Source organism: Panthera pardus, unplaced genomic scaffold (assembly GCF_024362965.1).
Source record: "Panthera pardus isolate Hobbes unplaced genomic scaffold, ASM2436296v1 HiC_scaffold_25, whole genome shotgun sequence".
NCBI classification, from domain to species: Eukaryota; Metazoa; Chordata; class Mammalia; order Carnivora; family Felidae; genus Panthera; species Panthera pardus.
The window spans coordinates 47351586-47376243 of NW_026526821.1; the positions used below are offsets into that span (position 1 = coordinate 47351586).

The 24658-nt window shown below is 49.2% G+C and overlaps 1 protein-coding gene and 1 long non-coding RNA gene across 3 annotated transcripts; both read right to left on the bottom strand.

Annotated features, from left to right (window-relative positions):
* Positions 1–6276: 6276 nt before the first annotated feature.
* On the bottom strand, positions 6277–17397 carry LOC109274653 (uncharacterized). The gene is made up of 3 exons (XR_002083766.2): positions 17204–17397; positions 7622–7717; positions 6277–6471 (listed from the first exon to the last, which is right to left on the bottom strand). It is a non-coding gene; the product is annotated as an uncharacterized LOC109274653 (long non-coding RNA).
* A 2562-nt stretch (positions 17398–19959) lies between these two features.
* Positions 19960–24335, bottom strand: FOXA2 (forkhead box A2). Of its 2 annotated transcripts, XM_019462366.2 has the most exons (3): positions 24097–24335; positions 22967–23036; positions 19960–21979 (listed from the first exon to the last, which is right to left on the bottom strand). In XM_019462366.2, the coding sequence occupies exons 2-3, from the start codon at positions 23033–23035 to the stop codon at positions 20678–20680; spliced, it is 1371 nt and encodes a 456-aa protein (XP_019317911.1). In that variant the 5' UTR covers position 23036; positions 24097–24335; the 3' UTR covers positions 19960–20677. The 2 variants fall into 2 exon arrangements, with proteins under 2 accessions (XP_019317911.1, XP_019317910.1); XM_019462365.2 differs by lacking the exon at positions 24097–24335 and having other exon boundaries at positions 22967–23406.
* Positions 24336–24658: the final 323 nt, after the last annotated feature.

Below are 24658 nucleotides of genomic sequence, written 5' to 3' on the forward strand. Positions count from 1 at the left end.
CGAGATTTAGGGGGATAAGTACAGCCTTACTTAGCTGCAATGCTGCAGCTGTGCTCTTATCTGGCCAAAGGAGACAGGGGATAACAAAAGACCCCAAAGAAGGGACGGGGGGTGCATGGGAAAACCACTACCCCAGCATTGTGGTGCCCTTCTGCTGAGCAAATAGTTCAAACTGTTCATTCCCATCTTCTATTCTCTCCCTGGTACATTGTTTGTGCCCTTGCATTTCATTCTGCAAGGAAGGTTGCTCTCTGGGCCTATAAGCAAACAGTCCAGAAAAGAGCTAGCCAGCCTCTTCTCTTCCCGGGAGAACTAGCATTTTTATTTCGGCTCCAAGCTGTCAAAGACCTGGAGAGTTTATGTCAGTGTCCTGAATTAATTGCTTTAAGCTGGAGCAAGCTCCACGGGCTACCAAATGTCCAGAAGATGTTTATTAATAACATTTCCTCCAGGATTCTGGCTCCAAGCTGTCCCTTGGTGGTGGCCTTTATCTGGCTACCACCCTCTAGCCTCTGGCCTCTTGGTGCTGGGGGAGGGGGGAGTGCTTGCCTTTTTCAGTTATCGTGACAAAATTTAGAATTGTCTGGAGTGGAAAAAATAACCACTTATGGAGAAGGACTTGTATGGTGGACATCTTTGTTCAGGCCCAGAAAGGTCCTGGAGTTACAGAAACTGTGTGTGTGACCCTGAAGTGGGCTGGGGAGAGAATCTGCAAGGATACTCCTTTGCGGAAGCTCATTTAGCCAATACAATTAGCAACCGGAGCAGAATAAATCGCTTCCTTCAGCTCCCCTTCCCTACCTCCTCCCCCAAAAGAAAATTCAGTGAGGCTGACAACATGATGCATTTTGAAGTTTTCCTGGTACAAAAAAAAAAAAAAAGCCTTTTAATAGAATGAAATAATAAACCAATTTATATACCGATATAAGACTAGGATCGTGAGTGCCATTGTGTAATTTTCCACTTGACTTTTCATTATCTACCTGAACAAAATCAATCTATATGTATGGGATCAACATACAATTCCGGAGATAAAAGCTGAAAATAAATGTGCTTTGCATATCCCGGAGATAAAAGACACAGTCCTTCCTACTGCCTTTTCTTCTCCAGCAGATGAATTTATAAAATAAATTGTATGTCAGAGAAAAAAACAAGACATACTTAGTGGTGTATCTTGAGTGTTGACTCCTTTGCTGGAAATATTGATCCCACAAATGAGCAGTGGTTAATAAGTACCCTGCAGACGATATCAGGTCTTTTGCCCTAGTTTACCCAGAGTGCAGTCTGGGTCAATGTTTCTCCCTAACAAATCTCTCCACCTAAAAAAAAAAAAAAAAAAAAAAAAAAAAAAAGGACTTCCCCTATTAACTTGGATTTCAGGCTGAGGACTTCAAGGGCTTTCTGAAGCCTCTCTACAGAGAAAAAGCACACTAAAAAATCACATTTTGTTAGAACCTCCACCCCTCCCCATGCAGCTAATGGCCAGCTTGTGAAAGACAGTCTTCAAAAGGACAGGAGAGGTGTGCCTTGGGGTTGACATTTTTTAACTTGAAACAGGTTGAACTCCATCCCTTGTTTGCCCTTCCTCACCCCAATAATTGAAAATGGCACTGAGAACAGTGCAACTGTCTCCACGATGGCCATACCTAAGACCCACAATTCCCTTCCTTTTTGGAATGTGTCATTGTCATCATGGTACCTGTGTGCCATAGTGGGCAGATGGCAGAGGCATTGGTGTGTGTGCCCTGAGCTGTTCGTGTGCCCGTCGGGTTCAGGGCTCCTTGGGGAAAGTGAACCTGTTCTGCCCACCCCAGGGGGCTCACAAAACCTGTTTACATGCTGGCCCCATTCCACTTTCTATGAGGCAGGGACCACAAAATTGTATTAGCCAGCAATGGAAGGCATGTAAAGGGTGGGTACTAGACCACGTTTCACCCCAAGCAATTACTCTGTCCATGGACTCTTTCTGATCATTGAAAAGTAATGATGTCTTAAGACTCACTTTTAGGCCAGGGATGTATAAAAATTGGCTACTCATCATTATTTACTCATGGTGAGCTTTAGTAGCTTCATGGAAGGTTAAATATCTATTTGGACGACGTGACTGTCATAACTTCAACTTATACTGCAGAACAAGTCAACACTTTCATATTTTAACCATCTTTGTGTTGACATGTTTTTTTTAGAAAATTTTTTTAGCGTTTATTTTTGAGAGGGAGAGAGCACGCATGAGCTGGGGAGGGGCAGAGAAAAAGAGGGAGACACAGAATCCAAAGCAGGCTCCAGGCTCTGAGCTGTCAGCACAGAGCCTGATGCAGGGCTTGAACCCACAAACTGTGAGATCATGACCTGAGCTGATGTTGGACGCTTAACCTACTGAGCCACCCAGACACCCCTGTGTTGACATATTCTAATGCTTCTTGGTCAGGGGGTTTGGTCCAAAGCTACAAGTCTCAATTTTCATATGCTCCCTTCCCTTTATCCCGAGAGCTCCATATTCATGCACAGCACCCATCTGGACTTGGACCATCGCCTCTCTATTAACAGTCTGCTTTTGTGTGTCATTCCTCCGTTGATATTCATTGACAACTCAGAGGAAAGCATCCAGGAGCAATCTGAATCTGACAGCAGAGTTATGGCCTTTTGGGGACACTCTTGTGATGGTCAAAGTTCAGCTTGGGGAGAAGCTCATGTGCTTTCTATCATGTGCTATTAGGAAAACAACATTCTTCCTCCATTTCATCTTTTTGCTCGGGTAGCTGGGAATAAGCAAATCTGGAAAAAACATAAGAATGTGTGGTCAAGGAAAGTCAGGCAGTCATTCTAATTTTGTTTGAAAAGAGAACTACATCCTGATGGCATGTTTTGAAAAGTCTCTATATTCTCATTAGAAAATTGATGGCTTCCATGTCAAAATCTTCAGCCTCAATGAAGTCAATATATATTTTATATATGTTTTAATTACTCCATGATTCGAACACTTAATTGGTATCCTGGAGAACCAGTATAATACATGAACTTCACCCATCGTACAGAAAATCCTTTAGGAATTTTGTACCCCCTGGCGTCCATGAGGGAAAAGAACACATAGGTGTTCCAACTTCCATAGTCATATTTGGTCATGCTGGAAAATGTTATTGCTGAGTGACTTTATAACCACTTTCTTAGTCAGGGACAAGGCTCCATGCAAAAGCAGAATCCTAACAGAGTCAGACCACAATCCATGTTTATAAAATAAATATTTACTAAATGGAAGAAATGAAGTTTTTTTTAAAGGTATTTTTACTAATTGTGTCAGAGTTAAGCTGTCTTGATGTTATTTCCCAGGGAAGAAGAATGGACAGTTAGAAGTCCAGTAAATATATGTAAATGCATACATTCAGAAAAATAGAATAAGACAAAAAGTTATCAACTTTTACTAGCTCTGGTATTTTAAAAACCACATATCAAGAGTTAAAATCTTTAAAGGAGGAGACAAAGAGTGTAAAAAATTCAGGAGGAGACAAAGAGTGAAAACATGCACACATCAAGTCTTCCAGGCTGGGGGTAAAAATGGAAAAGGACAAGATACCCAGGCTATCTGCACACTGCAGTTACTGAAAGCCTACCAGGACCTGGAAAATAGAAGAAATTATAAATTCATAAGGGCAGGCTGGCTTGATATTACATCTGCCTTGGTATCATAAGCTACCTTATTTTCCCCTCAATAATTGCCTCATTTTCCCCTTCCAGTGTGTGCACAGCATCTTGAAAAATAACCAAATTGAACAGTGCTGTTGAACTCCATCAATGCCAAGAGACACAGTCACAAAGCCTCACTGTGTCCCTTTATACCAGACTTGATGGAGAAATAAGGAACCCATTTTACAGATGAGTAACTAAAATGTCATCCCTACCTTCCCCAGGCCTAGGGTAGGCATTTTGTTTAGTCTTTATAAAGGCCAACTGGGAATGCTTTTCAAAGCTGTTGGTTTTACTTTTGATTTTTGGTGGGCAGTGGAAGGGGGGAATAGGAACTGGATGAAATGTGACCCTAACTCAGAATCTCTTGCACAGGCTTCTAGAACCATCCACTTAACCTCAGAGAAGATTAAAAAAAACCCTCCTGCTGGCTCTCTGAATTGTCAACACCGAAATCCATTCAGAAGAGAGAGAGGGCTAGAAACAGAGCCAGGAGAGGGCTTTGCTATGCCCTAAAGATGCTGCAAACTTACCACAGTACTCACAAATGCCCTCAGGTGGTCCTAGATCAGGACCATTGTTTTTTCAAGAGGAAGAGAAAAATAACTGTCACTTATCTTTGGTGACAGTTTGGATAGTGAATCAAATTTTCATTTTAAACACACATCACTGTGGAAAAATTACTGGATTATAATACTATAGAATGCTGGAGAGAGCCCAGGCATGCTGTGAAAGACCCATATAATTGCTTCTCTGTCTTCTGATCTACATCAAGTTGTTCCAAAAATTTTTCCAAATGGAGAAATAAATGAAAAATCTATAAAATGAAATTAACATTTGATCCATCACACGCTGCTTTTTGCACAGGGAACTTACAGGGAGGTGGATACATGCTGCAACTTTTCTTGATTTGCAAATGCTTTAAACTTTATTCCTTAAGTATGAACTTATCATTTAACAATAAGAACATGAATACTTACTCATTTTTTTCTGCCATGTTACTGTACACAAAAGCACATAATACCAAAGAGGGAAACAAATTTCTTTTGAAGAAATATGAAAGCAGTTGTTCTGTTACACAATGTGAGTAATAATGGTTTTATGACAAATTCCTTTAAAATAGCACTTAGTATTCTGCCACAGATGGAGAGTCAGACCCTCTGCTTTTCACATGGCTCCAGGCTGCAATGGCAGCAATTGTGTCAAATGGGTTAATATAATGTGGGATCCATTAGAATCGAACAAGGTATTCAAATGTACTTTATTTTTTTCCCCTGAGAAATTCTACAAACTAGAGGTGTGGATTCACACAGCCTAACAGAGAGAAGTTACTTAGATCTCAATTAAGCCATGGTGTGTTTATTAAAAAGGAACTGTCCGTTCTCTGCCCAAATGACGAAATTCCTTGTTGAAAGCATCACTTAAAAGTTCAAAAGAAGTTATTTGTAGCCCAGCCCAGGAATGTGTTTTACTTTCCAATTTACTTACTCTTTTAAAATGGTTAATATTGGCTGTGGACTTGGTAGATAGATCAGGAAAAGCATCAGGGTATCTTTGCACACTGAAATTGTGAAACCAAAGAGTTTTTGTTTTTCTTTAGGGGTAAGGGACAGAGTGAATGGACAGTAGAAAATACACTGGGAGTCTTTTGACTTTGAGGAAAGATAGGCATCCATTTTCAAGGAATTTGAAGAGTGAGAATTCTGGTCCTGAAGAATTTCAATGCCAGCTTTCCTCGAAACTTAAGACTGGTTCAAATAGCAAATACCGAGGTACAATTTATTTACAGTTGTGAGTTTCTTTTTCCTATTGAGTAAGAAAATAATGAAATTAAGGAAGGTGAAGAGAAAAAGGAGGAGGAGGAGGAGGAGGAGGAGGAGGAGGAGGAGGAAGAGACCAAAGAGGAGGATGGGAGATGGGGGGAGGGGAGGAGGGGGAGGAGGAGGAAAGGGAGCAGATTATTAGATATTTTGCTTGACGTCACACGAAGTGATTTCCCATTAATGAAGATATATCGGATTTCACTAATTCAGATATTACTGTTCTAGATAAAAAGTCATGCCATGCCCCCAAACAGGCCTGAGTTGATATGAGATTTTATAAAGATTTTAGGTCACATAAGAGAACTTTCTGGAAACCTATGTCATGGCTGGGCGTGGAGTTAAATAATGTGCTTAATTCCATGTCTATTTTGAGCTAATTTATGTTTACAACTTTCTCCAATTTTTGCCCGCTTTCTGCAGCTCCTGTACACACACACAGATGGTTACATTCTCATACTGGGCACCCAGAAGGTCACATGCTTTACATCAATGGCAATTAGTTCCCTTTTTAAAATGGAAAATGTCGTTAAGTTCTTGAATAATTCAAGAGTAGAGGTCACAATACAGTGTCCCTTTTGGGGGTCTTTATGGTGCAAATGGCAAAACAAGGCGATCCTATCAGTAAGAGTAGATCTAAGGTTTACAATGTAGCTCTATTTAGTGTGACAGGAAAATTAAATTACACGAGGCACTCATTCATTGTCACCCGTTAACAGGCTTGGGAAAATTGTGGATCCCCAGGGGGCAAATCACTGACAACGTTGGAGGCAAATAAAAATATTTCATTTTAATTGGCTGCTGTTTCCTTTGCTTGGTTTTGAAAATAACAAACATAAACACGCCCCGGACAACTCTCCTTGGAAATAGGATCCCGAATCTCCAAAACACGACCACAACTTATGGGCAGGTTTTAAACTCTGGGGAACATGGGTTGTTTTCTCAGCCATAGTTGAGCTAGTCTTGATCCCTGGAACGGAAATAAAGCTAGTGTTGATCCATGGAAAGGCAATAAAGAGGTAGGCTTCAAATATAAATTGGCTTCTGCTACTCTTCATCCCGCTCCTATCTGGGTTCGTAGGACTGGATTTACTGCATTTCTGCAACAGCCTCTGCCCTTCAAATCTACAAGGGCTGAGCTGGAGGTCCGGAGGGAGGACTGCGTGACGCGGAGGCCACCGGTTGTCTCTGCTCCCCATGGGAGAAAAAGCCAGACCACCCTTGGCCATCCCGGACCTGCCCAGTCTTGGGTGGATGGATGTTCAAACTAGAGGAAGGCAGGTTGGGGAGGGTGGGGAATGAATATCCTCGAGGGTCATCAAATGAGATGAAAGTTTTCCAAGGCCACGCCAGCACAACCTAACCATTGCCGGCATCCCCAGCGTCCCCACAGTCCCTATTAACTCTGTGGGCGCGCCTGCCTGGGTCCGGCTTCCACCCGACCTGGGTCCGGCTCCCACCCTTGACCCCAGGCCGGGTCCGCGCAGAGCGCCGGGGGCGGTTCCACCTGCACTTCCTGCTGCGCTACTAGGGCTCTGCGGGCTCTCTCCGAACGCGGCCGCATTTGGCATCTACTGGAGAACTGCTGGCGCGCTGGTTTTCTCCCAGGCTGGAGAGAAATGGGGGAGGGGCGGGAGAGGACTAAAGTTTGCAGCACCCAGGCGACTGGGGGTGAGATTGGCCCCATCTGATGGGTTGGCCTCTAAGCGTGTGTTTCCTGCGCTTTAGAACTTGGAAAAAGGCAAGAATGACCCGCCCCCGCACGCCCTGCCACCCCTGCTTATTACTTTTTAGACGTCTCAGTTCTAAAAAGTAGATTTTTGACACTTCCTTTTTTGGTCCTTCTCCATCAAGACCCTGGGAACTCCTGCGTTAGCGAAGCAAAGTGCCACGTTTCCATATTTCAGGCTTCCCCGACGTGGGAAAGCGCAACGAATGAGCGCGAAGGCTCCGGGGCTTGGCCCGCTTCTCCGCAGACCCAGCGGCCCGGTAGCCCCGGCTGCGCCGAGCGTGTGTGGGGCCGGGGCCCCTAGCTCCGCCGCCCGCCGCCCTCCCGGACCAGCGCCAGCAGCGCCCGCAGCGCATAGCTTGGGTGGCTTAGGCTCGGCAGCGGCACTTACAGGGAGAAGAACCTGGCAGCCTATGGTGTGGGGCTCATTTCGGAATGAGCAAAGCGGTGCCGCTCAGTTTCTGAAGCACGTCCGACTTTAGTGACACTAAGTGAAGGGAGACAATTTCTAAGAAAAAGTTCTATTTCAGTGTGATTGATGCCAAGGAGGAACGATTGATGGCTGAGCCTCAACACATTTCTAGTAGAATTAAAGAACAAATTTCATACGGCGGGGGAGTGTGGGTGGGGGGGGGGGGAATAGAAGGGAGCAATTTAGGGTTTTTCATTTTCTAAACGCTTCAATTTAAGCAAACACTTGGGGTCTCGAGGCCGCTGTAATTCCAAAGACAATTTTCCATGGTTTTAATTTGATTTGCATTTTTCAACTTTGATAATATTCAATTTCATGGCTGAATACACATGTAAACACTGTTAGGTCGTGTTTTTCGCCCCTTGCACCAAACATAATGTCGCTTGTCTCAGCCATGGGAGGTTACATACACCCTGTGTCCCAATATCTGCGAGTGTCTCCTGAATTATTTTTCAAAATTTAGCACGGCTTTGCCTGGGCTCCAGAGGTAGTGAACTATTACAAAATATCTAAACTACTTCCCAGGTGTGGGGGGATCTGCACAAACGTTGCACAAAGGAAAGAGGTAAATAGAACAAATCCCTCTTCTACATAGGATCTATTCTAACTCAGAAACATTTGAAATATATATTTTAACAGTCTTAATCCAAAAATGATCAATATATTTGCTACCCCCAGAAATGTTTTTAGTGTAAATTTCATAGCCAGAAAGCCAAACCTTGAGAAATACAAAGAAATCATCTTTGTAAGCAGAAATTTAATTAGCATCATTGAGCTATTTTATCAAGTATAAAATTTAGAGGCAGAAATGAAGTGGAATTGCATAATTAGCTTTCGTCATAGCCAAGCTGATATTTAACAAAATAGGACTATGGATAACAATGGAGCTAGAATACTGTGAACTGAAGAGTAACACAAGTGGTCGAGGGACCGGCAGTCTGTTATTCTTTCGTTTCCTCAGGACACAGAATAGACCGTACATTGTGCAGAGAAATAGTTGAGCCTCATGAAATATGCAGATGGTTGGCACAAAATAAATATATCAAAACCCAAAATGCATTTTATCCTCCTTCCCAAAATTGTACTAGGAAAAGGGAAGGGGAAAAGAAACGGCATACTTTATTGGTTTGTACCTTGTATAATAAAATAGCAATCTAATTGCAAGAGCTACCCCTTGTTTAAAAAAAAAAAATATTTGCTTAATGTGCAAAATGTTGTGGAACTTTCGATCCACACTTTCGATAGTGGAATACATCCCTATCTTAAGTCCTAAGAATTTACACATTACTATATTTGTTTTCTCCACCACCACCACCCCCCCCCCCGATTTTTCTAATATTGGAGAGGTCACGGACAAAATTAGGGACTTTAAAAAATAAAAGATATTAGAATTTTGGCATCTTGGGAAGAATAGAACCAGGGATTAGATTTACAAGACTTTTAGAAAGCTTTCTGCTTGAGGCTGGCTAATATTGAAGACCTGTATTTTAAGTTGAGGTGATCTGATTTGAATTTTTTTTCATATGAAAGGCATTCTAAACAAATAAGAAAAGAATTCCATTTGAAATAGTACCAACTTAGGGGAAAAAAAGTTTCTTAATTTTTAAACACACATCCATTGCAGGCCCGTTGTGTCTAACACCTTCGGGGAAACTGTGCTTTATCATTTGACTCCTTTTTCTAAGAATTATTGAATTTTAAATGATCATTGTTTAGGATTTGCACTAATCTTTTATATTGTGATGACTGGCAATTATGTCTTTCTATTTATTTTACACAAATAGATGGCAGAGTGCGCACGTTCAACACAATCACTTCAGAGCAAACCTGCTCCCGCAGATAGAACTAAATGAAGGGGACCTAATTAAAACAAATGGTCTATTCAGAGAATGGCAAATTGTGGACAATAGGAAGCATCTTTCTCTTTTTCTACCAGTAATTGAGGCCTAAATGTGGGTCTTGCTAAGAACTGCAGAAGTTTGAGTATCAGAGTAGAGCTTGCCAATTTAATTCGCCTTTACCCCCAAAGAGATCTGTATCCAGGACCGTGTTGCCCAGCCCAGAAGCAGCGCCCCAGCATTGCAGACAGGGAATCCACCCCTCACCCTCAATTTTGTGCAGCTGGGTCTGAGCTGCAACAAGCTCATCAAAGACAACCCGGATCTCAGGGAAGCACTGGGGTGGGGGAAGGGAGGCCACAGAGGCCAAGTCCCTGGCAAGTCTTTTAGCCAGGTGGGGGCTTTCAGAGATGGCAGAGTAAGGGGCCCAAAGGCAAAACCCTTTCTCAAGAGCTTTCGCTACAGACTTAGGAACTCGGGAGACTGTGCCTTTTGGGAGAGATGTGAGTTCTTGGAGAAAGGTGTAGCACTCCCCTACAAAAGACTCAGCAGCTGGAGAGTTAGATGAGGGTGTTCTTAAAGGACCTTGGTCTGACTATCCCTTCCTGATTAACAGGAGCCTGTGGGAGAGGAGGAGTGTATGTGGTGTGTGTGTGTGTGTGTGTGTGTGTGTGTGTGTGTGTGTGACAGACAGAGAGACAGAGAGAGAGAGAGAGCGAGAAAGAGAGGGATTCAGCTGAATGTAAGACAGAAATCCCGCAGTTACTTTTGGTTGTTTACTGAGCTACGACAAAATCTAAACAGCGCTTTCCACAATCAATGAAGGGATCGCCCTGGGTTCCAGAGTTGAGCTCCCTAAATGAGTCTGGCATTCTGATAACTTCAGGTTAGCACCTGAGATCAGCTCCTTCCCACTGCTCAATGCTGGCAAGAGATAGGGAAGCATCTTGTTCGTGAGCTCTGGGAAGGGAGAGGCAAGAGGGGGATTTAATTGTTTGGCTGCATGAATCGAAATGTCCTTTTAAAGCAAAGAAATCAAGAGAGATTGGCCTTTAATTGGCAAACTGCTGGTGGGAGGGGAGTGGTCATTAAATGGAGGATGGACAAAATATAGATTGGATGTCTGTCCCTACTTGTCCCCATAAACAGCCAGAAGATTGGATGACTGCCCTTTTTGGGCAGTCTCTAGGAAGCTCAGCACTCAACCTGAGAGTGGGTAACTGTCATTCTGGATGCATCGTCCCCCCTCAACCTAACATCGCAATTGTCCAGTTTGGTGTGAAAAGTATGGTTTAATCTAGAATTTTGTGTACTTCCAAGAGTCAGTTATTCCCATGCCCTACACATCATTTTGTGTGGCACTGGCCTTAGAATCCAGTTGTCCAGAGCCTCCCCACAAATCCCAAAATGGAAGATGCTAAGTATACAGGAAACCCCACACCACTAAAAACCATGGACACCCAGGGAACTTATCTTTCAGTAAGTGGAAAAGAAAAGGAGGCCTCCAATCCAAGCCTGTGTCCAGGAGGGCCCTGTTCATTACACATTGTGTCCCCAGGGCCTGGCACAAGCAGGTATCAGCCAGCGTTCCCTGCACATCCATGTACCATGTGCAGCTCAGACGTGAAACTTGGCTGGGGTGTGCTCTCCTCTCAGACTGCAAGCCTACTGAGTGCTGGGTCACATCCTATCCTCCCTCTGTGACAGAAGCAGGCTGGTCCTCCTGGGCCAGCACCCGTTCAGTGGCAAACCTCTGAGGCAGGTGTTTATCTGGATCTGAATTTGTGTATATGTGGACAGCGGGGGCAGGGTGGGGGGAGGAATGCTGTGGGGGCTGGGGCCTTTTGCTGTTCTTGCAGCTGGTGCTGGGACGAGGGCAGCCCTGAAGCCCAGCTGTGGGCGGTGCGTGCATTCCAGCTGTGCTGTCACCTGTGCGGTTAGGCCACCAGGTGTGGGTCAGAGGGAGGTCAGAAGCAGGAGTCTCTCAGAACATTCCTGGCCTCTGCTCCAGAATTCTCAGTAAGGAATATGGCTGGCAGGCTACACCTCAAGAAGTAATTGGGCTATGTGCATTATTTAAGCCCGGATGCCAGGTCATTGTTTCTGCCCCTGACATTTTTCCCCCCTCTTCCCCGGCATTTTCTCTTTTTAATCACAGGCTGCTGATTCTCTCCCTTTCTCTTTCCCTCCAGCATTAAGCCAGCCGGCTACAGCAGCTTCAGTGGTGGTGCAGTTGTGGTCCAGTTCTGATTGAACCTCTGGCCAGCTTTGAGAAACCATCGTCACATAGGAATACACTGTGTTGCTCCAAAAGAGAAAATAAGAATCCAGCCTGATCCCAGACATAATGCATCCTAATCCCTTCTAGGATAGCAGGTGGAGTCACCGCCATCCTTCTTCCTGAGATCTTCCTGTTTCTTATCACCTTTCTCCTAATATTCAGCCTCCCCTCTACCAACAACAGCCCACAGTGAAAAGTTAGGGGTTGTGGAGAAGGCAGGTTTCCTACTGCATTTGAATCAAAGAGGTCTCTGCCCCCCCCCTACCCCCCCCCCCCCGCCATAGGAGGCCAAAAGAAGTTGAAAAAAACATAGAATTGCAAGACTTGAGTTCAGTGGTGAGCTCTGAAATCTGAGCAGTTCCCTAACTTCTCTCCGCCCCAGGTCCACCTCCCATAAATTCTGTCATCTACCAGTAGGATGTGGGGAAGCTTAAATGAAGTCATGTTTATGAAGACACCTAGCACATTGTCTGGCACATGTGGGACCCTACTCAATGGTGGTTGAAGTGAATACAATTGTGATAAAGAAAAGAGGGGTAGGGACTTGGGGGGAGGGGCAGCGGGAGATGAGAAACACCAAGAAGGTAGAATGAAAGGCAAAAGTTTTGCCAAAAAAATGGACTCTTCTGCATAGAGGATGCATTTTCTCAGCTAACAAGCAGTTCAAGTTACAACTTCTGTGTGTGAACAGCTCAGTTCAATGTAATACAGAATCGCAGACTAAATGAAAAATATATAATGGATTGGTCTTCTTTGTTTGTTTGTTTTAAACTCCTTAGATTAGGCTTTAGAAGACAAAGCAAGCAGAAAGTTTGAGCAGATGGTTGCATATTTTTGTACCAGGGGGGTCCACATATTACATCCTGATTTGTCTCCATATAGAAGTTCTTATGATCCAGGTCCTGCCCTAGCTGACATGTCACCCTGTTCCTTCATGGAAAATGACACATAATCATCCTCTGCCCTTCCCAGTACTCCAGCCACCCACTTCATGCCTTAACTCTTCTCAAGCCTTCTCCAGACTCTTCTCAGTATTATGTTTCCTCTTCCAATAATATGCTCTTAACATCCATGTCTTCAAATTAGGAATGTGTGTCCTTTTCACATGAGCAAAATTTTCCCAACAAAATCCACTGTATAATTACTTGTGCTTTGTGAAAAAAAGAACAGCTAATGAACTGAGATCGTCTTTCTAATGAAATAACAAGTCAAAACACACACACAATCTTATTTTGATTTGCTGGGGTCATTACCAACCCTGGTCCAAAAACCTTGCTGCTTACTCTTGAACTTTGTGTTTTTACTCTTTTCAGATAAATGAAACAATGGAAGAGCTGATTTACCTGTGAAGGAAGTCTGGTCCTCAACCACTTAAGCAAGCAGAAGCAGAACCCATTCTGCAAGGGGAACTAAACCACAGCAAAGGATCTCTCATTCCGAGGTTCTAACGGCATTGTACTCGAGCATTTCTTCACCCATGTCGGTGATGCTGAAATTTTCCCTCTCAGTTAATTTGATATGTTAAAGTTAAATAAATATGATGTTGCTCGAATGATGTCCTGACATCAGAGGGAATATTACTCCCTCTAATTAGCTTCAAGAGAGGAGTAAACCCCAGGCAGTTACTCTAATGAGAATGTGAGACCTCTAGTTTTGGATGAATGAAAGCAACTTAATTTGTATTGCTTCTTTTAGCATTCCCAGCTATCAGTTGTGTTATCTGACAGTAAAATATCCCTCCTTCTTTGGTGGTGGTGGGAGGGGGGATAGAAAAAGAAGGAGTAGGAGGGGCAAAAGAGGAAGAGGCAGGAGGAGGGGAAGAGTGTAAAGGGTAAGTAGTCAATGCCTTTTAATGGGAACCTGGTGAGGAGGACGGGGCATGTGTGACAGTGACATCTGACCAGTCCACATCTTGCTGGCAATGAGCTCAGAAATCTCAGGAACAATCACTGATGTGAAATATAGGCATGCCGTTGTGAGGATGTGCTGCTCTTTCCACCTGTGCAGGAGAGGGACTTGGGGGGGCCGCTTCTGCAGAGGATATACAAAGAATCTGGAATAAGCCCCAAGGGTGCAGGGGCTGAGGGGGAGGGGAGAATAGGAATCACCTCCAATCTGGCAATAGGGACCAGGACGGAATGACAGCTTGTAAAATAAGCCTCCATCAGTCTCCCAGGAGACAGCCGGCCTCAACTTGGGTGTTCCCCGCTTGTTAGCCTCAATCATAATTGGTCTCTCCTCCCATCCCACGTTGTTGGTTTTCTGTGTGTGGCTTTTGGTGTGAGCGTGTTAGGTCATCAACAAATACAATGGCGGGAGGGGGCAAGGGGGGACACACATGATTGTTTTAAAGAAGAAAGGAGAAAAAGGATAAGAGAGTGGGCAGGAAGGCTGTGAACAGAATGGGGAAGATGCCCCAGGATTTAGGCTTCCGAGGCAACCCCTGGAGAGCTCCGGGGTAGGGCGCTCCCTGGGAGTTTTGTCAATGGGAGAAGAAACCAAGCTTGCCTGGAGGTGGGGACCCCGCTGAGCTCCAGTGGGGACATATATCTCTTCCGTGTAATTTGTGTTTGCTTGTCTCTGGAGGTGCCTGCAACATCCTGCCCATATCCGGTGAATCTCATCAAAAAGGAATTTTTCAAAAAATTCCAATCTTTGTGGAATGCCCTAGAAAGGCTGTAGGTCTGAAGTCAAAGGCCTAAAGCACAGCCCAGGGTCCTCTGGGGGCAACCAGGCACACAGGCACGTTCCAATCACCCTTTCTCCATCTCTCTATATGTTTAAAAAGTTTCTCCCAATGTCCTCATGATTTCTTCCCCCTCCACCCCTCATGTCTTCTATTCTCTTCTTAGAGGCAAACCATTCCTGGGAGTTGAGGTTATGAGAAACTTGTGATCTGTAAAGCTGAGAGTGGTGCAGATACAGCACATGGTTTTTGCTCCAAGGAGGCATGTAAGGTTCTGAAACCTTGACAATTTATTTACTGTAAAACAAAAACAAAAACAAACAAACAAAAAACACCTTTGATGGGGGGGATAGGGAGCAGCAGAAACGTAATGAAATCAGTAGCAAACTTTGGGGAAATTTTCTCTTCTGTTTTCGTTTTTGTTTTAATTTCACTCCACCACCCCTTGGCTGGCCATGGTGCTGCGGCCAAGGCCGGTCTCCACAGTGTCCCTGACCCAGCAAAGGCATTTGGGGTCTGAAATCAAGCTCTTGTGCTACGACAGGGACAGCAAATTTGGGATGGTGCCTCTAAGGCGTGTGTGTTGGGCGCCTCTTCTGGGCGGCAGGACTTGGTACCTACAAGTCCGTGGGCATCAACCGGCACCCACTGTTCTGTGATGTCAGGCCCATGGTGGGTGGGGGGTCCTATTACCTCTTGCAGGGTGAAGATGCACTGCCTGAAAAGGTCCTGACGCTTTCTCCGGACGGTTCTGGTTTATACATTCCAGAAGACTTGTCCCGGCGCACCGGCCTTCAAAGCCGGCAGCCAGTACTTCCAGGCCCTTGATGCTTAGAAGGATGCGCTAGAAAACTAGTTACCCCGAGGTGCCTCCAGGAACCTTCTTGAGCAAACACCTGCCCCGTGCCCTATTAAGCCTCATCTTTCGCTTCTCCTCGCCCCACCCCCACATTAAAAGGCCCCAAAAACACTGAGGACCGGCTTTTCTTTATAAAGCCGGGAGAAGGCGGGCGATAAAGATCAGGCGTTTAAATTGGCCATTTGGAAGATTACATCTCTTCAACTAAGGTCTTTCTTTCAAAACTCGCACTGAATCGAGGGCCGTGGCTACTCCGCACCCGGCTCTTCAAGGCCGGGCACTTTTTCATTCGGCCGTGAGTGGGCTGGGCTGGGTGACCGGGCGCCATCAAAGGCCCGAGGGAAGGCCGTGGGGCGACACTCGTCTAATGACAAGTAATTGACGGATTCGAGGCCGCGCATTACCAGCGGAACGGGGAGGCATTAATTATTTAAAAACGATTAGCCTAGCCGTGTGTCCTGCAGGCGTTCCATCTTGTTTAGGGAAGATAACTAGCCGCCAGCCGGAACCGCGGCTTGGAGGGCGGCGGGTGCGCTCCCCAGGCGGCCTCCCGTGCGTGGACAAAGGTGCGCGGTCCCGGACGCCAGGGAAGGCGGGGAGGGGCACCCACACAGAGGTGCCCACATAACTGACCCTGCCAGTTACAGGGATCGATTCCGATTTCTGCCCCTTGGGTCCCGGGATCTGGTGACAGCGGGGAGGACGGAAAGAGCGCTTGTCTCCCCGCCTGGTGAAATACCTAGAAGTCTTCGCGGGCTTCAAACAAGGCGGGATGTCTAGCCCTTTAAAGTAAACACCTCCAGGGGAATGCTAATTTCAGGGGACACCTGGAAGATCCCAGAAGAAAGACGCCTTCTCAGTACCCCATACCCTGGCCTCGATACCCGACGATCCTGCAGTTACAACTGGCAGCTTTGGAACTTCTAGTTTTCCAAGCTGGTGCCTTCCCATAGGCGGGAGAAAGATGCAATTGGTTCTGTGTGGTCCTCCAAACTCCTCTCCTCCCGCACCGCAGCGCGCCCCTACCCGGGGCCAGCGTCTGGGAGAAGGAGGATTAATTGCCCGGTGGCGCGTTTCTCTCTCCACCCTTCCCCCGCTGGGCCCCGCTTGTAACCCCCGAGGCTCCCGAAACTGTCTGCAGCCGTGCGCTTCTGTGCGTAAAGGGCACCCGCCGCTTCTTGCAGCGAGAACGAAAATATACTCCTTTCTCGGGGAAGGCCCTGTCCCAATCCTGCTGCCTCGAGGCGTTGACCCCAATGCTGCCCGGTCTGTGGGCTTCTAGGGAAACGCCTAGACCAGACTAGAACCCCTGCGCGCCCGGGGAAGGCGGGGAGGGCTTCGCCACTCTCGGGCCTCTGCCGATGCAGCCACGGGATACCAGCACGCCGTTTTCCGCTGCCTCCACCCCTGACTCTGGGGCCAAGGGCGTTCCCCCATCCCCTACCCCCTCACTGTCCTTGGGAAACGCGCGTCCGTCGGATCGAATCCTCACCCCGGATGGGCTGCAGGAGCCTGTAGTGGCTTCCCGTAGCTTCGGGGCCCCAACCCAACTCTATGTGCTCAGAGCCCAGATTGAGTCTGTTTGCAGCTCTTCGCCCCGTCGTCCACCCACACTCTGTATTCTCAGAAATCCCCGCACAAATAGGCCACCTTCCAAACTCCAGGGTCTTCACCGACTTAGCTTCTCATTCTCTACCTCCCCACCCCCAACCCCTAGCGTCGGGGCCCTTGGAAAGGAAAGGGGCTGGCTGGGGGAGGGGAGGCGCGCGGAGGGGAATGGGGGGCGGACGCTGCCCAGGGGACCCGGGCGCGGCCCCCGAGTGGGCGCGCTCCCTACCTGTGGTGCGGCGGGCTGGCGGGCGGCGGAGCGTCCAGCGCTCGAAGGGAGGTGGCCGACTGCTCTGAGCCGAGGCATCTCCGCATTTATTTGAGCTCAAACCGAGCGACTGTTGACTTTAGCACACAAAGCAAAGATTTCACTGCCCGCTAGTTTAAAAATGAATATTTTACCAAGATATCGATCAGCGTTATAAAATTCAGTTAAGTACAATGGGATCCTAGCAAAAAAAAAAAAAAAAAAGAATAATAAAGGAGGGGGAGGCAATATAATATCTGTGCAAATTTGCTGAAGTGTGACGTGGCATGGAAAGTTTACCCTCCTGGAATTCGGATCTAGAATGTTTTTTTCGGTTGTTTACTGACTTTGTTTATTCACAGATCACGGTTGCTTAAACCGGCGCGCGGATGGCGCAGGGAAAAGGAAGAAAAAGAGAGGGAGGCAAAAAGAAACGCCGCACCCTACTATACTTAGAGTTGGGGAAAGCGGGCGGAGGACACTGTGTGAGCTAGCGAGCCTGGAGCCCGGCTGGGGGAGGGGTCTGAAGCGGGGTGGGGGTGTGTGTGAAAGACCCAAGTAGCGCAGAAAAGCCTCCGAAAGCGCCCGCTCCCCGACATCCTTTTTATGTATTCGGACAGAACTATATCTTATCGGCCGGGATCAGTGGAGGGGGGAGCACTAAGTAGTTTAAAACGACCCTCACACAATGGGCGTGCGATACGAAACATAGCAGGTTAGGGCAGCGCTTTCAGCCTCCATTGTCCCCCACTCGGCCCCCGGCCCTGCCTCTGGGCTCCTTCGCCACGGGAGCCTTTTATGTGATAATGAAACACATTTCAGGCCGAGCTCACGACGTGTGTGTCCTTGCCAGGGGGAGAGACGGGCCTGATTGCTGGCTGCGGCCTCCGGATCCCCCCCCACCCCGCCCCAATTTCTCTTCCTTGTGTTCCTCGGGACAATGTGGCATGTTAAAAAGGGATTTGGAGACGGGGGGGGGGGTGCAAGGGGAGGGCAAACCCACCTCAAGCGCGTGGGAAGGCCAGAGTTTGAGGGAACAGAGACCCTGCAAGGTGGCAGAGGGCGAAGGGAGGTGGTGGTGGTGGGGGGACCTCAGGGTTGGGGCGAACCTGGGACATTCCACGTTTGGATGGTCAAGACCAAAAAATTGGTCCCTGAAAACAGGGCCCTGGGCTGTAAAACTTTGAGACAAAAAATCCCTACTTCAGAAGCCAGCAGAGAGTAATCACCCACCGACCGTAAGCTAGCTGTGCCTGGTATGTCCCTAAGTCTGCAGGGGACACTGGATCCTGCCTTCGCTTGGCCAGCTTGTAGGCGGGCACATGCCCCAGGCAAAGCCAAAGCCGGGTCCCCTTTGAGCCCCCCAGGCTGCGTTTCACCTGTGGGGTTTCCACTTGGGTTGGCTGCCTATTTAGGGCCATCTGTGGGGAGATACAGCAAGATTTGTAGGAATTTATTCTGGGCCTTTCTTTATACTTTTGGATTTTCTTTTAAGGCTCACAAAACACCTCTTCATCCCCTTGGCTCTGTAATCCTGGCTTGCCATGTTGGGCTAACTGGATGCTGTCCAAAGGCGTGGGTTTTTTGGGAAGGAAGGAGGGGTAAGCACATCTGCAAACCCTGGGATCTCACCACTGGCCAGGATCATTTGACAAGCGGGGCAAGATATCCCCCCCCCCTTACCTGAGGGTCATCCCCCAAAATACCTTATTTTAAAAGGGAGATTTGACCATTATCCGGAGAGATTCCTGTAAACACCAATATCGGGAGAAAGTCTGTTTCTCCAGATGAGGTGCCAGAAGGGGTGGTCCCAGAGGCCTCACTGCTCTCATGCTACAGCTAAGTCTACCAAGGCCATGCAGAACACCTAAGTGAAGAAGAAGGGTGGGATAGGGTCCTGGTGTGTAGACAGAAGCTTGAGGCCGTAGGATCCAGGCAGTTCCAATTCCATAGGAGGGTAAAAGGGGTGCTAGAGACACAGAGATGAAAGAGCTGAGCCAGGAATTTGCAAATCCAATCTGGGTGCACGGACTTGAAGGGAGGCCTAAGATTGGAAATAGAGTAAAAACATGTAAAATCTCGGCCTCTCCCCAGAGAAGTCAGCTCGCTGGGGCCGAACAGACATCAGCATTGCATCTTCACATGGCCTTGATGGGAAATTAAGATATGTAGTTTTGTCCTGAGTTTAAAGATACAGCTGCATCAAACACAGGGAATGGTCCACCTGAGATCTTTGTGTTTCATTGTGTGTAAAGATAAACTCAAAATTCCAAAACTAATCATAAACAATATTGAGTTCTATTTCCTGATGTGCTTGCTGAAGTGTTTAGGGGTAAGTGCACTGATGTCTGAAATTTACTTTGAAATGCGTCTAGATCTATGGCCATAACACCCTGAACGGTGCCTGATCTCCTCTGAAATGCATTTAGAAAAAATAATCTGAATGGACCAATCGAGGTGTCGATAGCTGAACAGATATGTGATATAACAAGTACAGCGAGACAATAGGATCTGGGCAATGGGTACGTGTGTGTTTTCTGTCTGTCCAACTTCAGCATGTCTGAAAGTTTTAATAATAAAATGTTAAAACAGCAACCACCATGGCCCCTCCCTTCACCAAAATAAAATAAAACCTGCAACCAGTCAGGATCTCTTTCCCCCTATTTTTAAGTAATTTCTGGACCTGTTTAATTTTTAAGTCAGGCAAAGGGAAAAAAAAATTTTGAAGATTCAAAGGGTAAAACTGGCAATAACACTTTAATATAGATTTGTGGAACTCTGGCCCTTCCAGCCAGAACACACATTTATAAGCCATAAATAAAACACGCAGAAACCATAAATTAATCAGACCCGAGACCTGGATTTCACCGTGTCAAGAATGGGAATGCATTTTTTTTCTTGGTCATTTACAACAGACCCTTACATAATTTTTTTTTTCTTTTTGAACAATAATACAACTTTGCTTCTCTGTTAAAACTACATGGTTTTACACTGAGTCACTCACAAAAGTTTGTGGGATTTTTTTTGTTTTTGTTTTTGTTTTTTTTTTGTTTGTTTTTTAATCAAGTAAGACTTCCCTGCAACAGCAGCAATGGAGGAATAAAGACAACAACAACAACAAAAAATCAGAACTTGCAAATGCTTAAAGAAGCAGGTGTCTACACAGTAGTTGAAACCGGAGGCTCTTTTCACTTTTCTTTCTCTTTTTTCCCCCCTCTTTTTGACTTTTTATCGTTTTGCCTTCCCTCCTTATATAGAATAATAGGTATCAGTGTGGCCCATCTGTTTGGGAGGGAAGAGCTGTTTGGGAGGGAAGGTGAGGGGAGACTGCTGTCCTTGGGATGGGGAGTAATGGAGTTCTTCTCCCGTGGCTCTCTCCAACACCCCTTCCTCAAATTCTCCCCACTTTCTCTCTCTCTTGTCCTTGTCCCCGGCTAGCTGGCTGCAGCCTTCTTCTTAAGAAGAGTTCATTATGGGCCTGGAGTACACCCCCTGGTAGTAGGAGGTGTCTGCGGCCAGGGGCGAGGCATCCAGGCCCGCTTTGTTCGTGACCGGACCCATGGCCAGGCTACCCGGCATAGGGGAACCGTAGCCAGGGTAGTGCATCACCTGTTCGTAGGCTTTGAGGTCCATTTTGTGGGGCTGGTGGTGATGGTGGCTGTGGTGGTGCTGCTGCTCCGAGGACATGAGGTTGTTGATGGAGAAGGGGTGGTTGAAGGCGTAGTGGTGCTCCGGCTTTAGATGGGCTTCGGGTGGCAGGCCTGGGTGATGGGGAGGGCCCAGCAGGTGGGCCGCCTGCTGCTGCTGCCCGGGCGAGGGCGCCGGTTCCGGGGGGCTCAGGGCCGCAGCCGGCGTCCCCTTCAGCTCCCCCAAGGCCCCTCGCTTGTGCTCCTGGCACGGGGAGGCGCTCGAGTGGGGCGACTCGGTGCCCGCCGGAGTCTCGGAGGCCGGCCCGGCGGCCTCCCCGAGCTGACCCTGCGAGGTCTGGGCCCCGGAGGCCGCCTTCTTGCCGCCTCCCGTGGCGCCTGCGGCTTCCTTCAGGGCCAGCTGCTTCTCGCACTTGAAGCGCTTCTGGCGGCGCAGGTAGCAGCCGTTTTCGAACATGTTGCCCGAGTCGGGGTGGAGGGTCCAGAAGGAGCCCTTGCCGGGCTTGTCGGGCGAGCGGGGCACCTTGAGGAAGCAGTCGTTGAAGGACAGCGAGTGGCGGATAGAGTTCTGCCAGCGCTGCTGGTTCTGCCGGTAGAAGGGGAAGAGGTCCATGATCCACTGGTAGATCTCGCTCAGCGTCAGCATCTTGTTGGGGCTCTGCTGGATGGCCATGGTGATGAGCGAGATGTAGGAGTAGGGCGGCTTGGCGTGCGTGTAGCTGCGCCGGTACGTCTTGGGGTCGCGCGCGCGGCTCAGGCCCGCCTGCCCGTACATGGGGCTCATGGAGTTCATGTTGGCGTAAGGGGTCAGGCCGCCCATGGCTCCGGCCGCCTGCCCCCCGAGCGGGCTCAGACTGGGACTCAGGTGCGGCCCCATGCCCGCCACGCCGGCCGCCCCGGCCGAGCCGCCCATGCTAGCCATGGCGCCCGCCCCGGGGGACATACCGGCCAGGGACGGGCTCATGCCCGCGCCCACGTACGACGACATGTTCATGGAGCCGGCACTCATGTTGCCCGAGCCGCTGCCCATGGCGGCCGCGGACATGCTCATGTACGTGTTCATGCCGTTCATCCCCAGGCCGGCGTTCATGTTGCTCACCGAGGAGTAGCCCTGCGGACACAGCCCGAGGAGGGAGGCGCACAGCGTTAGCACCGCGGCTTGAGCGTGCCCTGACCTCCCACCCACCGGGCCAGCCCAGGCCCCCGCCTCCGGGGAGGCCTCTGGGGAGTCCTTCCCTTGCCGGGTCCCGGCCCCAAACACCCAGTGCGTTTCACTCGGAGCGCGCCGGGATCGCCCTCGAGAAGGTGGCGGGCAGGCTGCTGCTGTTTGCGTGTGGCGGGATCCTAGCCCTTCTACGCCTTGCTCAGATTCTAAAACAAGGGTCCCCCGGAGCACCCCTAGGCCAGGCACCCCAAATGCATCTCCTCTCCCCAACTCTCCAGCCAGCATACCGAACCGGCGCCGCGGTCTCGGACGCCACCTCCGACCCTAGCGAACAACCTGTGGGTCACAGCCTAGAACGCCCCAGCGGCCTCAAGCGGGGTTTGTCCCAGGGTTCATCCTTCCTCCCGGGATCCCATCCTTGGCCTCAGGGGAACCGAAACCCAGTGCCTGCGCAGAGTTTGGGGCCAGCTGGAGGCACTGAGTGGAGGGACAGGGAGAGTACACGCGGCTAAGCTTTGCAGCCACAAACTTTCGTTCTCTTTGTCCCTAGTCTTTGAATCTGCCTCTACCTCAACCCCCAATTCCTACCAACCTTCTCCTCTTCAGCTCCCCACCCCCTCGCCGGCCGACCTCCCACCCCTCCCCAGCCGCGCGCTGCCAAACATAACTCTGTTAGGATAGTGCGTGGCTCGGCCACGAAGAGGATTTGGAGGCGCCGCAAGTCAATATTTGATCACAAAGTTAATATTATCTCAAGGCTAACAGTGTGTCGTATAAAAAAGAGACCCATTTGAGTCGAAGGAGGGTGGAAAAGGCGGCTGCCCAGAGCGGCTGGGGGTGGGGGGCGGATGCCGGCAAAGGAAGCTGTCCTGAGGTTGGTGAACTGAGCGAACTCCGCCACCCCACTTCCCCCTGGAAAAGGCGAGTGCCTACCTCGGGCTCGGCATAGTAGCTGCTCCAGTCAGACGGCTCGTGCCCTTCCATCTTCACCGCTCCCAGCATACTGGAAGCCGAGTGCATGGCAGTTTAAAATTTAACAGCCACAACAAACGATCAGCAATCACCCCCCACCCCCACCCTCTTAAAAAAAAAAAAAAAAAAAAAAGCCAAGGCACCGTCCCCTCCCTCCCTCTCTCGCGCTCCCTCTCTCCGGCTCCACTCCCTCTCTTTTCCTTGGCCGGCCGGAGGCGGTAGTTGGAATGGGCGGGAGGGGTAAGGCTCAGGAAGAGGGGGCCGAGGATGGGAGGAGGCCCGGATCGGAGCCCCGCTGCAGGGAGCGCCTGCCGCCCGCCGCCGCCGCGCTCGCGGGCTGCCGGGCGGAGGCCGAGGTTGGCAGTGCCGAGCTGCCCAGAGGCGGCGGGAAGCGCGAGGCGCGGGGGCGAGTGGGGGGGGGGGGTGTGGAGAGAGGGGAGGAGGAGGAAGAGAGGAGGAGGAGGAGGAGGTGGAGGAGGAGGAGGAGGAGGAGGAGGAGGAGGAGGAGGAGGAGGAGGAGGAGTGGACCGCGGAGCGGACAAGTGCCGCAGTGACGTGGGCGGCTGGTGATATAGCGCGGCGCGCCGGCGCGGGCCTCCAATCCCCAGACCCGGGGCAGCCCATTTGAATAATCAGCTCACACCTAGGTGAGAGGGAGACTCCGCCGGCGCCGGCACCTGCCCCTCGGCGCCCGGCGCCCGCCCCACTGCAGCCGCGCCCCGCACCGGTACAGGGCTAGGCGAGCGGGCGAGTGGGCGCACAGACTTTCTACTCCAGCCCCCTTTCCCCCCCCCCCCACCCCCGAGCCCTCGGGGAGTGCCCGTGGGAGGAGGGACCTGGGAGGAAGCCACCCCGGAGCGGCCCAGCGCTCTGACCCCCGCCGGGTCCCATAGAGCCCGGCTCCTGTTGCGCCTGTCGAAGGGCGCGCCGGGCCTCAGCGCCCCATTGCCCCTCTGCAGAGCCTTAGAAATGCCGCATTTACTCATCTCGGGTTTCTTCGCTCTCAGTGTTCCATTCCCTGTCAAAACGACAAGACGGTGACAGAGCCAATTTGCAAAGCGCTGTCGTATTTAGAAAAACTGTGTACACACCTTGAACTCGCCTGCCGCTGCTCCTGGGAGGCCCCTCCCTGTTACAGTTAAGACTTGGAGCGGCTCCGGAAGGCGCGCGGGGTGCGCCTGGTCCGGCCGCCTCGGCTTTTGCTTCTTCGGAGCCCAGCCTCCGGCGACAGACAGAGGGGCGGCTGGCGGGCAAGAGCACTGTCGGATCGCCTAGCGCAGGGCGCACGCGGCCCCGCCAACTTCAGTCGACGGTTGGGTGACTGCTATTTGTCTCTGACATTCAGGACGCCGTGTTTCAAGGTTACTTTGCAGTCACAACCGAGGTGCCCACAGCATTTCGTAACTAAAACAAACAGGGCAGGAGGTTGAGGTTGAGGCGGGAGGAGAGAGGGGAATAAAGGAATCAATAATGGGACACATGGAATTTACTTCAGGGAGGGTCTCTGTTTTCTCGAAGGGCTGTTTTATAAGAATTAGACGCCTCAAAACCATATACTTGCTTTTTATTTTTCCTCCAGCTTCTGGGTTCAGATTATCATCTGTCCACGGCCAGCCACCAACACCCCAGTGAGCCCAGATTGCAGGGGTTGTG